This window comes from Pecten maximus, chromosome 14 (genome assembly GCF_902652985.1).
Source record: "Pecten maximus chromosome 14, xPecMax1.1, whole genome shotgun sequence".
In the NCBI taxonomy this organism is placed as follows: Eukaryota; Metazoa; Mollusca; class Bivalvia; order Pectinida; family Pectinidae; genus Pecten; species Pecten maximus.
The window spans coordinates 24,335,295-24,351,261 of NC_047028.1; the positions used below are offsets into that span (position 1 = coordinate 24,335,295).

The 15,967-nt window shown below is 35.6% G+C and overlaps 1 protein-coding gene across 3 annotated transcripts in view; it reads right to left on the reverse strand.

Moving 5' to 3' along the window:
- Positions 1 to 15,967, reverse strand: part of LOC117342648 (arf-GAP domain and FG repeat-containing protein 1-like) — a 43,036-nt gene that overhangs the window by 4,780 nt on the left and 22,289 nt on the right. Inside the window, exons 4-8 of one of the 3 annotated variants that reach the window (XM_033904844.1) lie at positions 11,118 to 11,337; positions 7,706 to 7,786; positions 6,541 to 6,954; positions 5,850 to 5,900; positions 724 to 1,250 (exon numbers count right to left, since the gene is read on the reverse strand). In XM_033904844.1, the coding sequence (XP_033760735.1) occupies positions 724 to 1,250; positions 5,850 to 5,900; positions 6,541 to 6,954; positions 7,706 to 7,786; positions 11,118 to 11,337 (1,293 nt within the window). The remainder of the gene's footprint in view (positions 1 to 723; positions 1,251 to 5,849; positions 5,901 to 6,540; positions 6,955 to 7,705; positions 7,787 to 11,117; positions 11,338 to 15,967) is intronic. The other 2 variants (XM_033904846.1, XM_033904845.1) reach the window with 2 other exon arrangements.

Genomic DNA, 15,967 nt, shown 5'->3' on the forward strand with positions numbered 1-15,967 from the left:
GCAGCAGAACTAGTACTGAAGAAAACACATTTGACATGGTTGGTTAGGTGACGACAATACCTTTTGACCTCTGATCAGAGCAAAAAGCCTCCGTTATATATCTAAAGTATACATCACATTTTAATTTATGGTTCCTTGTGTCACTTAATGAATACTTTTTAAGTCAACAGCACAAAATTAATTCATCAGACATGTCTGACAGGTCTGTAAATTGAGTAGTTAAGTGTTGGAGAACAGCAGAACTTTTGAACTACCAGACGGCATTATTAGACACTGTGGTATGGGACACTTCAGGTGTAATATATACCTAGATACATATACCATTAACGTAGGTTTGGCTGTGTGACTTATGGTATATCAGTTTGTTTCTGTATAAAACATTAACAGTTAAAAGATCATGACCAAAATGAAATTTTTGAAACTCAAGACTTTGTATTTAAACAAGAATTTAATTACAACAGGGGGCGGAGGCACAACGCCCCTTAAGGTAGAAAACGGTGATATCCTGACGAACCTTACAAATCTGAGAAACAACCACTCTGTTGGACTTTTAAATAAATCACTCTTGAGTACTGCAAACCAAATTTCTTTCACCTGCAATTTTCGGTTGTTATGGAAACGGGATTGTAAATGACATCGGATTATGTTTCATGACATTGTGTAACATTGCATATCTACTGCAAGTTTAGAGTATTAATGATCTTAAATGAGAGGAGTACCTACCATGAAGGGGTTGGCTGTAGGGGCTGGCTGTCCCCATCCTGCACTTCCAGCTGCCTGCCCAAATCCTTGTTGCTGAACTGGCATACCCGCCATTTTGTTATCAAAATGTCCTGGAGTGCCCATGGCATTACCAAAGTTTGACATGGTCTGAGGCTGAGAAAACGCACCAAAGCCCCCGGGAGCTGGAGCTACATTACCCGCAGAACTAAATCCTCCTCCATTTTGCATTCCAAATTGTCCGAAATTAGCCCCTCCTTGTTGGGCTCCAACACTAGACGGCACTGCACCAAAGTGACCAAAGCCCCCAGCTACCGATGTCTGTGGCTGACCAAATCCTCCTGTGGAACTTGGAGGTGGCTGCTGACCGAATCCAGGTGCCATGGCTGGCTGACCAAACCCTGCCTGGGTGGGTTGTGGCTGACCTCCAAATAATGACTGGCCCCCTGCTCCTCCAAAAGGATTACTGGCTGCTCCCATAGCAGGCTGTGTAGGTACGGTGGTTGATCCTCCACCGAATGGGTTTGCACCTGTAAAACGGACAATGATCAGGAATAATTTTAACTAATTAAACCTGAGTCATACAAACTGTTAATTAATTTGTTAATTAATGAATATGCAGATTAAGGTAGGGTAGTTTTGTAACAGAACAAAATATCTATTAAAAGCAGCTATGGTTTCGACAAAATGGCTTCTACATAATCTCACAAACAGATTTACAAGGAATTGAAATTGAGATTGGTTTGATCACCGATACATAATCATATATACGTTTGAATATTCTCCAAACGGATACAAAGTAACACAAGATTAAAATTTCAACAAACATCACCTCGTAAGAAATATGGACAACATACTGATCCCCAACCCTTCAATATTCTCAACAAAAATAATCTTTATATCCCGACAGTGTGGTTGGTCTCATACAGATGTCATGCCATTCCATTCTCAATGCATACAATCTGAGTCGGTGATACAAAGCATTATGGTACAGTATCCTCTATAAAAAGGCATGGCTACGAAAGTTTACTACAGTAATCATGTTTATTATTGTGCTTACTACTGTAATTTATATCAAACGAGCATGTGTTAGTACAGGTACACTACAGGTAATGCACAGGTAAACTCTGTATAAGTAAACATTTACATATTTTGTACAGGCAGCTATATATATATATTCTCTTCTGACCTATGTTGAACACCTTTATTGAACAGGTAAAACTACCTTATCTAGCTAACCCGTGTATGAGTTGTACGGAATATCCCAATATGGCAGATGTATATTGCTGTACATCATAAGAAGTGACAAACTGCTCATGTCATAAGAGATGATTAATTGCTAATATTGTGCCCACTCCCCCAAAGTGGGATAAAAAAATAGATTCTCCAATGTTTTCCTCCATTTAAATGGATATTGGAGATTTCAAGAATAAAGCCCTCTGTATCAAATTTCAAGAATCCAGCCCACAGTATCCCACAGAATGTTGATCATGAGAAGCAAGCATAAGTGGACCCCATGCAGAATCAGAGATTTCCTTCCATGAATGTTGATCTTTAATGTGTGTAACTTACTTGTTGGTTTTCCTTGTATGTACCGAACAGTGACCTTTTTACTACTAAAAACATGGCCTGTAATACAACGCTAAGGCATGAATATACTGAGTACCTCATGTAAACCAAAATCACCGAATTTTCCCCAGTAAACCTTTGAGTTTCTCAGCCACAATAGATGAAGGATGAGCAAGAGCGGTGAGGAAATAAACAGATAGTAAGAAGGATGAAAAAGAAGGAAATTTTGTGCACAGCCATAGCAACAGTTACCATGACGATACACAATAAGCCATAGCAACAGTTACCATGACGATACAAGATAAGCCACTGAAGACAGCCAATTAGGTTACAGTCCAGGTTTAATGCTGAAAGTCTTAACTGACAAGATGTTTCAATTTGTTAAAAACTTGGTCACTGTATTTACCCAACAATAAGTCCATATCTAGAGATAAGCCCACCCATATCTAATACAGTTGAGTAGAAATGACATCAAATGCATTTTCTTTATTTCAATGCCCTTTATGATAACCGTTATCTGAAGTTGATTAATCTGAAGTTGATTCTTACAATACTGATATCTTTGGACTTTTTGCTAGATGAATAGGTAATCCAATAGTAATACTTAAAATATTACCAAACTTTTTTTATTGAATTTGAATAATTTGCTTCCAAAATGTAGAAAAAGGTTTCTGAAAAAACTTTCATGTTATTTAACTCTCTTGAAATATAAAATTACAAATTATGATTTTTTTTGATTTTTTTTAAAAGTTATTTCAACAGTGAACCTTAGGACAAAAACCAATCTAAGTGATGATAGGGTCAGCTGCAATAATAAAATCAGACGATGGCATCAACCAGTAAAAGGTACAAATAAATGTGCTTATATATAAATATATATTTATGTATGTATATTAATCAAAATGTACAAATGTAATTTGTAGTTTGTGTATTTCTGGGATCATGACAAGCTGTCATTGTTTGTGTAATTTAATCATATATACAAAATATATTCATTGTTAAAAAAATAAATATGAACACATTGTATGGTATATGCAGGCATGTATAGAATATTGAATACATTATGTATTTATGTAAATTTCCTGTAAATGAAAGTACAGCATGCATTGTTTTACCTCATACAGCTTGTATATGTTGATAACTTTATATATTATTGTAGGTTTTTGAAATATCAATGTCTGCCAACTAAAACAGATTTCTTCAGTATTAGATGAATTTCGACATAACAAACCTCAAACACCAGTCTCATAGTCATATACAAGTCTCGATTTAACACAGACATGACCTCCAACTTGTGTATTTGTACTAGTTAACAAATTTTATAAATTCCAGTATGAAACAATAAATTATTAAATAATTTAAAATCTATTTCTAGTGACACTCAACAACATCCTTTATTCCCTGAACAGTGATGTACACATGTACGCTGTAATATAATCTGGTTGGGGATGCCAGATTATTCCTTTCTAAAATTCGGTCTAAATTGAACTTCAATATGCTTATTTTCTCCAATAAAGTCATAAAAATATTCAGAAATTTTGTGTTTTTTACTCACATTTGTAGCTACCTGGTAATTTTTCTCTTGATGAAAGAAAATTTCCACCAGGTAGCAATTTCATAAAAGGACCAAGAAAAACACGGACAGTTATAATTGATACGATATGACCAGATATGGTGGATGGTCATACGCTAGGACCAGATATGGTGGATGGTCATACGCTAGGACCAGATATGGTGGATGGTCATACGCTAGGACCAGATATGGTGGATGGTCATACGCTATGACCAGATATGGTGGATGGTCATACGCTAGGACCAAATATTGTGGATGTTCATACGCTATGACCAGATATGGTGGATGGTCATACGCTAGGACAAGATATAGTGGATAGTCATACGCTATGACCAGATATGGTGGATGGTCATACGCTAGGACCAGATATGGTGGATGGTCATACGCTATGACCAGATATGGTGGATGGTCATACGCTAGGACCAGATATGGTGGATGGTCACACGCTATGATCAGATATGGTGGATGGTCATACGCTAGGACAAGATATAGTGGATGGTCATACGCTAGGACCAGATATGGTGGATGGTCATACGCTAGGACCAGATATGGTGGATGGTCACACGCTATGACCAGATATGGTGGATGGTCATACGCTATGATCAGATATGATGGATGGTCATACGCTATGACCAGATATGGTGGATGGTCATACGCTATGACCAGATATGATGGATGGTCATACGCTATGACCAGATATGGTGGATGGTCATACGCTATGACTAGATATGGTGGATGGTCATACGCTATGACTAGATATGGTGGATGGTCATACGCTAGGACCAGATATGGTGGATGGTCATACGCTATGATCAGATATGGTGGATGGTCATACGCTATGATCAGATATGATGGATGGTCATACGCTATGACCAGATATGGTGGATGGTCATACGCTATGACCAGATATGATGGATGGTCATACGCTATGACCAGATATGGTGGATGGTCATACGCTATGACTAGATATGGTGGATGGTCATACGCTATGACTAGATATGGTGGATGGTCATACGCTAGGACCAGATATGGTGGATGGTCATACGCTATGATCAGATATGGTGGATGGTCATACGCTATGACCAGATATGGTGGATGCTGTAACACATATCTCCCTGAACAAGGCATCAAAATAGAAGTCTGGGGTCTCGTTAGTAGAGTTTAGCGTTACTAAATATAGATTATGAAAGTGTTAGTATTTTATTTTTTGTGTGTGTAAACACTACAAGATAATAATATATTATAAAATTGTTAGTATTTTCTGAATTGTTTGCTTGAGGACCATGTTACGGTGTTAATAGGTAATTCTGTTTGGTAGTGTTTTTACAATGGTGACATGTCAGCTAACATGGCCAGGCTTGTACGAGGATAAATATGGATGAATTTGAAACAGAAATAAACACTTTCAAAGTAATATACATGTAATAACAAGAATACATCTATCATTTGCATAACCGAAATAACTACCTGTGACTTATCAAATGACCTTAAGGCCATGAGTGAATAAACGAATCTACAGGTGACAACTGATTTCTGATCAAAGATATTCATAACAGTTTATCGAAAAAATTCCAGAAAAGTAGTATTTTGAATGAAAATTCAATATTGATAATATTCAATGACAGAACAGAGATCTTTGAAATCTTCAAAACCTCAAACCTCCTAGGAGGACATTTTTCTTTAAATAATGTTCACTTTTTTACACCGATATAAATATTTTTCAATCTGGAAACCATCAAAGTCTGTTCCAAGAATGAGTCTCTACGAAAAATTCAGCTTGATAGATTTTCTTGTAAACCAGAAAATTTTGCTGAATTTGAATCTGAATTTCACAAATTTAGAATAGCAGTGTTTCCCTAATGATAAATTGTCACTATTATCACAGGTAGTTAAGTTAAAACTAAGGAACCAGTAACAGATTTGTAACCAACATATGAGCCATGCAGTACTAGATGGTAAGGACCATGGCCACAGAGTTGTACTGTACCCGACGCTGCCGAGATAAAAGGGTTGCCTGGGTTTCCAACTCTCTGCGAGGCTGACCAATCAAAACACACAACACAATTTTAAATAAAAGACGAAAATGAAAGACTACAAAGATCAGTACAGAACAAACGCACAAATCCCTACAGAGATTTATACAGAATGTTTGGTCTGCTATCTCATTGTACCTAGATCTCATATTTTCGTCGAAATAAATCAAAAATTACTATTGCTCATTCTAGTTTTGTTTACTTTAAGCTCTGATACATAATATACGTCATAAAGCTTTTTTTGTTGATTAAAATTCTTCAGTATTACCTCCCTTTGCTCCAGAAATGTCCTACCATTTCAAGTGTTTGAGAAAACAGAATCTAAGAGAGAGTTTTTGTCATCTTTTACCTCAGTATACAGCTAATGATATACAAAAAACAAGATATGATAGAGTAAAGTTATATTTTGAAAATTAAAGAAATAAGAACAAAAATGTTGTTTTTTTTTTCACTAATTTTACCATAAAACCCAATGTACTATCTAAAGACTACAAGTTTGCTACACTAAGTCACAAATCTAGCAGGAAGATAGTGGGAATATATATGAAATAGTTCAAAAAGTAAGTGCTAATAAAAATAATATGGTATAAGTGTTTTAATATCTGCAGTTATATTATTAAACAAAATTGATGATCCTGTTCTTACCTGCATTTGGAAAAGCATTGGAAGATGTGGCGTTGGTGGACGACGAAGTGTTCCAGTTGACGCCAGCGTTGGCTGCTGGGTTAGGTTGATTATTCCAGCTGACCGCTGTGGTGGGAGTCTGAGCTGGCGCCGGAGTGTTTTTAACCCCTGACCCATCCCAGCCACTTCCTCCCCAGTTTAGGCCTGACCCGGTATCACCAGATCCGCCAGTCCAGCTCACGGAGGGACTTGGCTGGGTGGTAGCTGCTGGTTCAGTGCTGAATAGATCGGCCAGTGATGCATACTTGTCTCCCCCTGGAGGAGCTGCAGAGGACGCTGGTGTAGATGCTGGCGTGGACTGTGGGGTGGAGAAAACCCCATTAGCTGTAGTTGGAGGATTGGCTTGTGCTAAACTTCCCATGGGAACAAGTGGGTCTGAAAAAAAGGAGATACTTGATAAAAAAAAAGTGGTTTCCGGAGGGAACCGGAGCAGGAAAACTGAAATGTGGTGATATCCTGAAACTGTAACGAAATCTTGACATCAACTGTTGCTATCACAATAACAACAAACAAAGCAGAAATCTCTTCTTTACCAACAACGGATAAATTTTGACCTTTGACCCCTTAAACCTTGACCTATAAAAAAAAAAAATCAACCCAAACTTAGCGAGAACTTCGACAGATATACTCCTATCTTCCCTCACTCACAAAAGGTCCAATGTGACCTTTGACAAATCACACGTAGAAATTCATACGAACCGTCTATGGTGTAAATTTTGAACTGTTGTATATCAGCCATGTCCATACCAACAACATGCTATTCTGCTCCATGTAAATGTTTACACATTGATGATTCGATGAAAGCACAGATCAAGGGAGATAATCAAATATTTGAACATGTTCACAACTTCTTATACATTCAAACCCATTCACCCTTCTGCAGTTAAATCAGTAAAAAAATATAATTGTGTCACCTATATCATAAACCTGATGCCGTAATAAACTTGTTTACTATCTAACTTAAAACCTGATGCCGTAATAAACTTGTTTACTATCTAACTTAAACCTAACGTGAATGACTGGAAGGATTTTGGGATGCAACTGTGTGAAGTTTCCCTGACAGTGGAGGTTGATTATATATACTGGGTATAGATGGTGGGGAAGGTGATGAGGTGTGTGTACTTACTGCCACTAGATTGAAAGGGAAGGTTGGTTTGTGCTGGTGCTGAGAACTGGCTATTGAAGTTGCTAAAATCTGCAAACCCGCCTGAAATGTAAGAATATCACCATCATGTATACATTGTACAATAGCAGACGGTCATCACACATACAACATTTGCATAGAACTCCCTCTCATTGGTCAGGTGGCTCAGTGCATTCTAACACATTTGTCTTTTACCTAGGCAGCCAGAGTTCGATTCCCCGAATGGACCTGAAATTAATTGCATGAGGTCAACTGCCTCACCACGATGTGGATTTTTGTTTTTGTATGGGTATTCCTTTTTCTCCAACATTGATATCCCTCATGCGCTTCCATCCAGGCCAAGAAACATGATAATTACAATAAGTAAAGATGACCAGACAACATCCGCAGGAAGATCTTCAACTGGTTTAATGGTTCGGCATACTAGGTATGCCGTCCTCAGAAACCATTAAACCAGTTGAAGATCTTCCTGCGGATGTTGTCTGGTCATCTTCATTACTTATTGTTTACACACTTTTTATGTACCGGACTCGTGTATTCCATTTGGAATCCATCCTAGGGAGACTACCGGACGTATAGAACTACCTACACCAGACGTTGGATCTCATTTTCTTTGTATGATAAATATAAGTTTTCGGGAAAAGAGCCAACGCCATTCTTCTAATTTAGGTTCTGTGGGTTCCGTAATCCCGGCTTGGATACCTCTGAGTATGCAGGGTGATTGAGAAAGTGGGGCAATATATCGTTAGAATTCAATCTTAACAAGCTTGTTGCGATTGAATTCTAACGATAAATATAAGTTGGTATAACTTGTTTCACTATTGTGAAATCAATAAACTTTACATTTTAATTCAAATATTATTTTCGACTGCTGGGCATTCAAGGTATGACACTCATGAGAGAGACTGCTGCCTTATTGATGTTAAACAGGGATAAAAATTGACTAATGAGCAAAAAAAGGCTGCATGATCGTTCATAAAAAATGTTTACATTACTATAAAATTCTGAAAAAGCTGATGCTTTTGTTAGAGATTGTATGGGTATGCTGTTTGCTATGGGTCTGAATTTCTTTCAACTCACTTAAATAATGTCATACCATTTGAGTACTGTGACACATAAATGCTCAACTCAGATACTATTTTCACCTTTCTGAAGAAAACAAATACAAATTCCTTGGTTACAAGAGCAAAACTGATTTACTTACCAATAAAACCTCATCTCTTTCTGTTTTTTACCTATACCAACTGAGCTATTACGACCCAATTTTAAATTTTGATAATATATAGCTGTAAGAATTGAATTGTAATCAAATGCCATTGTGAAGTTTGAATAAATTGTAACTGATTTAGATTAAAAGGAGCCAAATTTCATGTTGTAAATAAAGCTTTGATAACTGTAGTTAATGGCAACAGAAAAAAAATGAAAATATTATAAAAAGGAACATCAAACTAATATCTTTCAGCAAGCAAAGTTTTGTCAAATTTGACCTGTTAAAAAAATCATGAAAATTCATTAAAAAAAAGTTTATACTGTAAGATAATATAGTATAATAAAATTTTGCGAACTCAATTATGTTATACCACTGTTTATCAGCTTACTCTCTTAAACATTCTTCACCAAACACTGAAATATCACCAACCATATTAAGATCTCTATAGAACCGTAACTTATAACACTGGTGTTGAGAGGGGGCTTGTACAAATTAATTATAATTGACACAGCATACTTTAGATTTTGACCCTGTGACTCATTATTTATCTCAGATAAGTGTTTAGAACTATAGATCATAGAACAGTATTTTATTTACATTATAGACCTATAATGAGTTAATAAGGACAACTGCTTGCTGTGCCAGTATGAACGTGGTACTTAATTTTTTCATGTGCCAATCCTTACCTCGATCCCAATCTGGTACCGCATATGGTCGTTACAGATATATCACAAGGATATGTTTTTTCATTTCTTTTGTCTAACTTTACATACTGGTTATTAAATTTGAATTCATGAAGATGGATAATGAATTATGTAGTTTTTATATTTATCAAAAGTTCAAATATATTTCATTAAATTTTCCTGAATTTTTCTTCTATATTGAGTAATAATTATAATGCGTAATTTCCTTTCTCAATCCTAGGTTGACCTACATCCCACAGTATCTATACTTCGTCAATGAATCATTAGACATCGGTCCAATCTCTACCCTGATACCATGACATAGATCCAACATTGATATCATATAAGCTAATTAATTAATTAAATTCATGAATGAAGAATAAAAAAAATTACTTTTTGTTTACACATGAAGACAGTTTATAGTTTACATGTTTTTGTTTTCAACAGAGACATTAAAAATCTTTTGACAAACTGTTTTTGTTCGGAATTTTAAATGACGATCAATTATTCTCTACTCTGTCATCACAGACCTACTACGTATGTACGCGACGTTTTACCAGACTCCCAGGCCACTTGACATTGTTTTTTTTCTATTCTATTACGTCAATGGTGAACGTCTCTGCCCTGAATTCTTAACCAAACCCAATAAATTATATGTACTTTGTACATCAGAAGCATTTTTTTTTTAATTTGCTTTGATAAAAGCGTAAATTTATTCATGAACTCATTCAGCTAAAGTACATTTTCAATTTGAGCATTTTATATCACTGCAATTCATAAATACTCAAAACATCAGATTTTATATTCAATGATTAAATTTGCTGTTTCCAGCTTAGCAGCCTCACTTGGTCAACTGCTGAAAAAAATCAATCAAAACTGCCCTGTCTTATAACATGAATCAGCTCAGTGGAAACAAACCCATTTCTATTCTAAGCAATACTTATCATCAAGCAAAGAAATTTGTGCAGATCTTATCCTAGCTGATGTGCATATATCTATTTTTTGCAAAACTTCAACTTTGACATATATAAGGAGGGGGGTTGGGGTGTTGGGGAGGGGGGAGATATATTTCTAAAATACTGAATTTGAATATTGAAAGTATTCACCAACATGCCCATGTGCATTATAATTGTAACTAAACTTCAATAGGCATGGGTGAGCTTATTCCAAGTCATAATGCAGAATAAATAATGTAGTATATGCCATCCATGTTGATTAAAATAAGAGAATGTTGATACTAGGAATGCATGACTGATTATGACGAACATTATATAAAATGTATTTCACCAATGTGGTCAAACTCTCAAATGATCAACACATTTTCATTTTTTTATGCAGGACAGCAAAATAAAATTTGTTAGTAATTTGAACAACACTTTATAGTGCTGGTTTATTCTTAGCCATGGGCTCATTGTTTGATCAACCTCTCTCATCTCGGCTAATTTATAAGTAATAAATGATGCTCTTAAGTTCTTCCATCAGCGGCCAGTTATATACACACCTCCTCCTGTAGAAGGGGCTGGTGGCGGGGCTGATGACGCAAAGGGGTCACCCCCTAAATCCCCAAGCAAGTCCATGGTGGTGGAGCCAGAAGATTGTGACGACTGGCTCTGTTGTCCTGGCGACTGGAATGACAAGTCCTGTTTGGGGGTGGGGTTAGGCTGTGTGGCAGTGGGTACTGTGATTGGACCTGGAGTCGACTGTGGCTTTGGGACCGATGTCTGTAAAGACAAAAAGTTAATTCTGAAAATCTAATACTATCTATTCCATTATCAATCAACTCAAACATTCACCTTGGACTTGTAAATTTTGATACAAAACAAATGAAATCTTATGAATTTACTGCAATTATAAACATATTGGCTGAATTTTTATTTTTTATATGAATAGGACTTAAAATAAATGCTAAAATAAATGCAAGATTTCGAGTGGGGTATGCACAAGTACACTTGAACCTCAATGAAATCACTTTCATGCCAAGAGAGGTGTGTAACAAAATATTCTGTTTTCCCCTATCACGTTCTTTTCTGAATGGATTTCCCCTCAGCAGTAGAATACCATTTCGGTGCGAGATGGCTGTTAACAACTACAGAATAAATATATAGACAATGAACCATTGTCATATACAAAATTTAAACAATACAAGTTTGTTGACCTTCTGCAAGAGAAGTTTCAGGACTATCAATTTATGGTAATAATTTGCTCACAGACAAAAGCTATTATGAAATTTGAAATAAGACAATTTACATACATAATGTATACAATATATGCATTCCTAAAGAAGTTTAATTTATTTCAACATGTCAAAATTTCCTTATACAATTAATCTAGGTAGTTCATGCTGTGACACAAACTTCTCAACTAATGAGGACTGTTACTGTAAATGAAGACAAAAGGTTTTAGTTTTTGTTTTTATTATTCTGTATAATCTGTTTCACTTTTAATTCTTTAATTCTTTATGTAGATAAAAATCAAAGCATGTCAGTACTTTAAATTCCCATCTACACGTACATGCATCAAATTATAATACATTAGTTGGAATTTCAAATCATCATACATCTTTGTGTGTTAAATGTTTGTTCATTTCCTTCTTTTTTTAAAAATAAATACACTTCTCGTTTCTATCAAAACAAAATTAATGGCCTAATACTTGCTGTGAATCACCCCAAAAGTGTGACAAAAAGTCATGCATCATGTCAAAACAACCTCTGGCTAATACGTCAGCATATTACCTGGTAAATGTACACAGACATCTTATACCAATACATAAATTAAAGCTAACCAAACATTTACAAGCACATAATAAATGTTCAGTTTACCGAATGAATTGTTAGCTTAATAAATTTTACAGAAAAAAAAAGGTTATGCAGATAAATTTTATGTCTAAAAGAATAAAAAAAAAAATTTTATTAGTATTTTTTGTGGCCATTTTATACTAAAGGCAAGACCACTTGTACTTCAACATACTGGTATTGTCATATCCAAAAATAAATATTAAGTGATAATGTTTCACCAACTATATACATGTTGTCGCTTTATACACTCATAATGTTCATAGCCACATTCATACAACTTAGTAAATCTTTTAAACGGTTATCATGCTTGGGAAATGAGAATGGAAACACCAACGTTGTTGATTTTTACTCTCAAAACAAGCAAAGGTATAAGTTAACTGAACCGAAACATTGACGTACAATTTGTAAGAAACAGAACATAAGTAACCCTGGCTAGGTGCATCTTTGCCTATATACATGTCACCAGTGTCATAAACCCGGATTTATACCAAGAAAACAACAACACCGTGTCTTAATGTGACAATTCTTGAGCGATTGTTGTTTATACATTGCAGAAGTGTCAAACATTTTTTCACAAGAACCACATATTTATCTTAACATTGTTTGTGGTTAATTATCAAATTATGATTGACATGATGTTTTTGAGTACAGATAAACTTGTAATAGTCTATATGCTGAGTTTTAAATGATTACCATAAATTTTAATTATATCTACATTGACGAGGTAAACACTTCATAATAATTAGGATATAATGAATTTAATTAATTCATCATCTTATACACAGTGGTACAAGTCTGTACAGATCACAAATTTACGTCAGCACAATGATAAAAAACAATATTGTTTCCAAGAAATAAGAGAAACACGGAATATTTACATCACCACATCACAGTAATTTATAATTATCATGACATTTAATTTTTCATGTTTTAAAATTACAACATGGCCTGACATGTGTGGTCATTGGACAAAAAATCTGCCATTGTGGTGTTACAACCCATTATATACACACATTAATCGCAGTTATTGCATTTTAATCTGCAGAAGGTATCCCTTTGGCGAAATGTTTGTTCGTGAGTAATGATCAAGTGTGCATGTCCATTAAAAAGAACCCCACAAGTATGGCCGTAGAATTGTTAACTACACACAGGTAAGTGGTTCACATTTATCACAGAACTGATATGTTCTGTTTCACTGATACCATGTCAAGAAAATCGTAGTACACATGTTACTGTGACATCATACAATGGTGATGACGTCACATGATTGTTTTGGTGGTGGAAAAGTTAAAATTCTAGTTGAAATTAGACAGTCTTATGGCAAAATATTTTCGTGTTTTCACTTATTTTCTCAAAAATAGTATTTATGTGATAAACAGAATATTACACTCATATCAACACATTATGGTATTTTCTAAATCGCTAAAAAAAACTTAAAATGTCACTGGAACCCATATAAGATTCATAGTGAAATAGGTAAAGTATATAGCAGAAAAATATATAATTAAGAGATTATGTTCATTATACAGATTCTAAAGAGATGATAATATTCAGTACAATTAAGACAGATCTAATCTGAGCCTATCTTCATATGGATATATCGTAATTATCTGCAAATAAGCCTCTGTCCACAAATAAGCCTCTGCCCACAAATAAGCCCTTCTTCATTTTTTGCAGAATTAGTTTTGACAGAGTTAGCTTAAAGGTGTTCACAAATACATCCTTCCCAAACTTTAATACAAACTTTTACATTGGGGGAGGGGGGCTTATTTGAGGATAAATATGGTACTAAACTTTTACACCAGGGGAGAGTGGGTGGTTTGAGGATAAATATGATACTAAACTTGAGGATAGATACAGTACTAGACTTTTACACTAGGGGAGGGGGCTTATTTGAGGATTGATACAGTACTAAACTTTCTCACTAGGGGAGGGGGCTTATTTGAGGATTGATACAGTACTAAACTTTCTCACTAGGGGAGGGGGCTTATTTGAGGATTGATACAGTACTAGACTTTTACACTAGGGGAGGGGGCTTATTTGAGGATTGATACAGTACTAAACTTTTACACTAGGGGAGGGGGCTTATTTGAGGATTGATACAGTACTAAACTTTTACACTAGGGGAGGGGGCTTATTTGAGGATTGATACAGTACTAAACTTTTACACTAGGGGAGGGGGCTTATTTGAGGATTGATACAGTACTAAACTTTTACACTAGGGGAGGGGGGTTTATTTGAGGATTGATACAGTACTAAACTTTTACACTAGGGGAGGGGGGTTTATTTGAGAATAAATACAGTAATACAATTCTTTACAGGAAGACATCTGTACACTACAGACAGGTACATATCTTCAATACTAAAACACAAAACAAATTACAAATAGTCACTATATATAGACAATAGGTTTTCTCTCTAAGTACCAACTAGGTATAATGAAGCAAAGATCATCTCGGAGACTCCATGAGCAAGTACTCAAGTAAACTTGAATTTAACCTTGAGATCTTGATTACTTGACCTTCGAGAAGGAAATGTAACAAAACTATTGTCATACATTGAAGATGTAATTTGAAGATATACAATGATTTTCAGGAAGAAATTCAGGAAGGACATTCAGCAACACAATTATCCTTCAGACTATACATGTACACACCAGCCCTGCAGTATATACCGTATTCAACCTAATTAGCACACTGCCCCAATATGCGCACCCCGTACTTTTTTCAGGAAAAGAAGATGGGTGCCCTAATTAAAACACACATAAAGATTATTACCACACTGATCTGCCAACACAATCTTCAGTATAAACATTTAAAAATACTCTGGATTATTTGGTATGCAAATGAAAAAATAATTTGATACTTTTTTCCACCAAAATTTCACAGGGAACTTTTTTTTTCATGGTTTTATTAGCGCACTCTTTTCGTGATTTTGTAAGAGCACTTTGGTTTGTTTAACGTCCTATTAACAGCCAGAGGTGGAGGAAAGCCAGAGTACCCGGAGAAAAACCACCGTACCTGGCAACTGCCCCACGTAGGTTTCGAACTCGCAACCCAGAGGTGGAGGGCTAATGATAAAGTGTTGAGACACCTTAACCACTCGGCCACCACACCCCCTGTAAGAGCACAGTGTCCTTATTAGGATAAATACGATATAAATATGCACATCATTGATTATGATAGACAGTGATTATAGTAGACCAGGGACAGGTCTATAACCTATAATGGTAAACTTAGCCTTCCTCGACCTTTAACCCTAAGACCAGACATTGTTGTATCAAGGGTGCTATACAGAGTGTCAATGTCACTGAGGCTCTTCAGAAAATGTGACTGGCCGCCATAAACAATCAACATTTATCTAAATGTATGTAAGCTTAGGCTGAAGGCAATGACCCGGGATCTACCACCAACTTAGTATTATATGTCCGAAATCTCCGGTCATATTACTACATATTTACAACACTGTCACAGACTATGTCCCAAATCTCCGGTCATATTACTACAATATTGTATAGACTGTGTCCCAAATCTCCGGTCATATTACTACAATACTG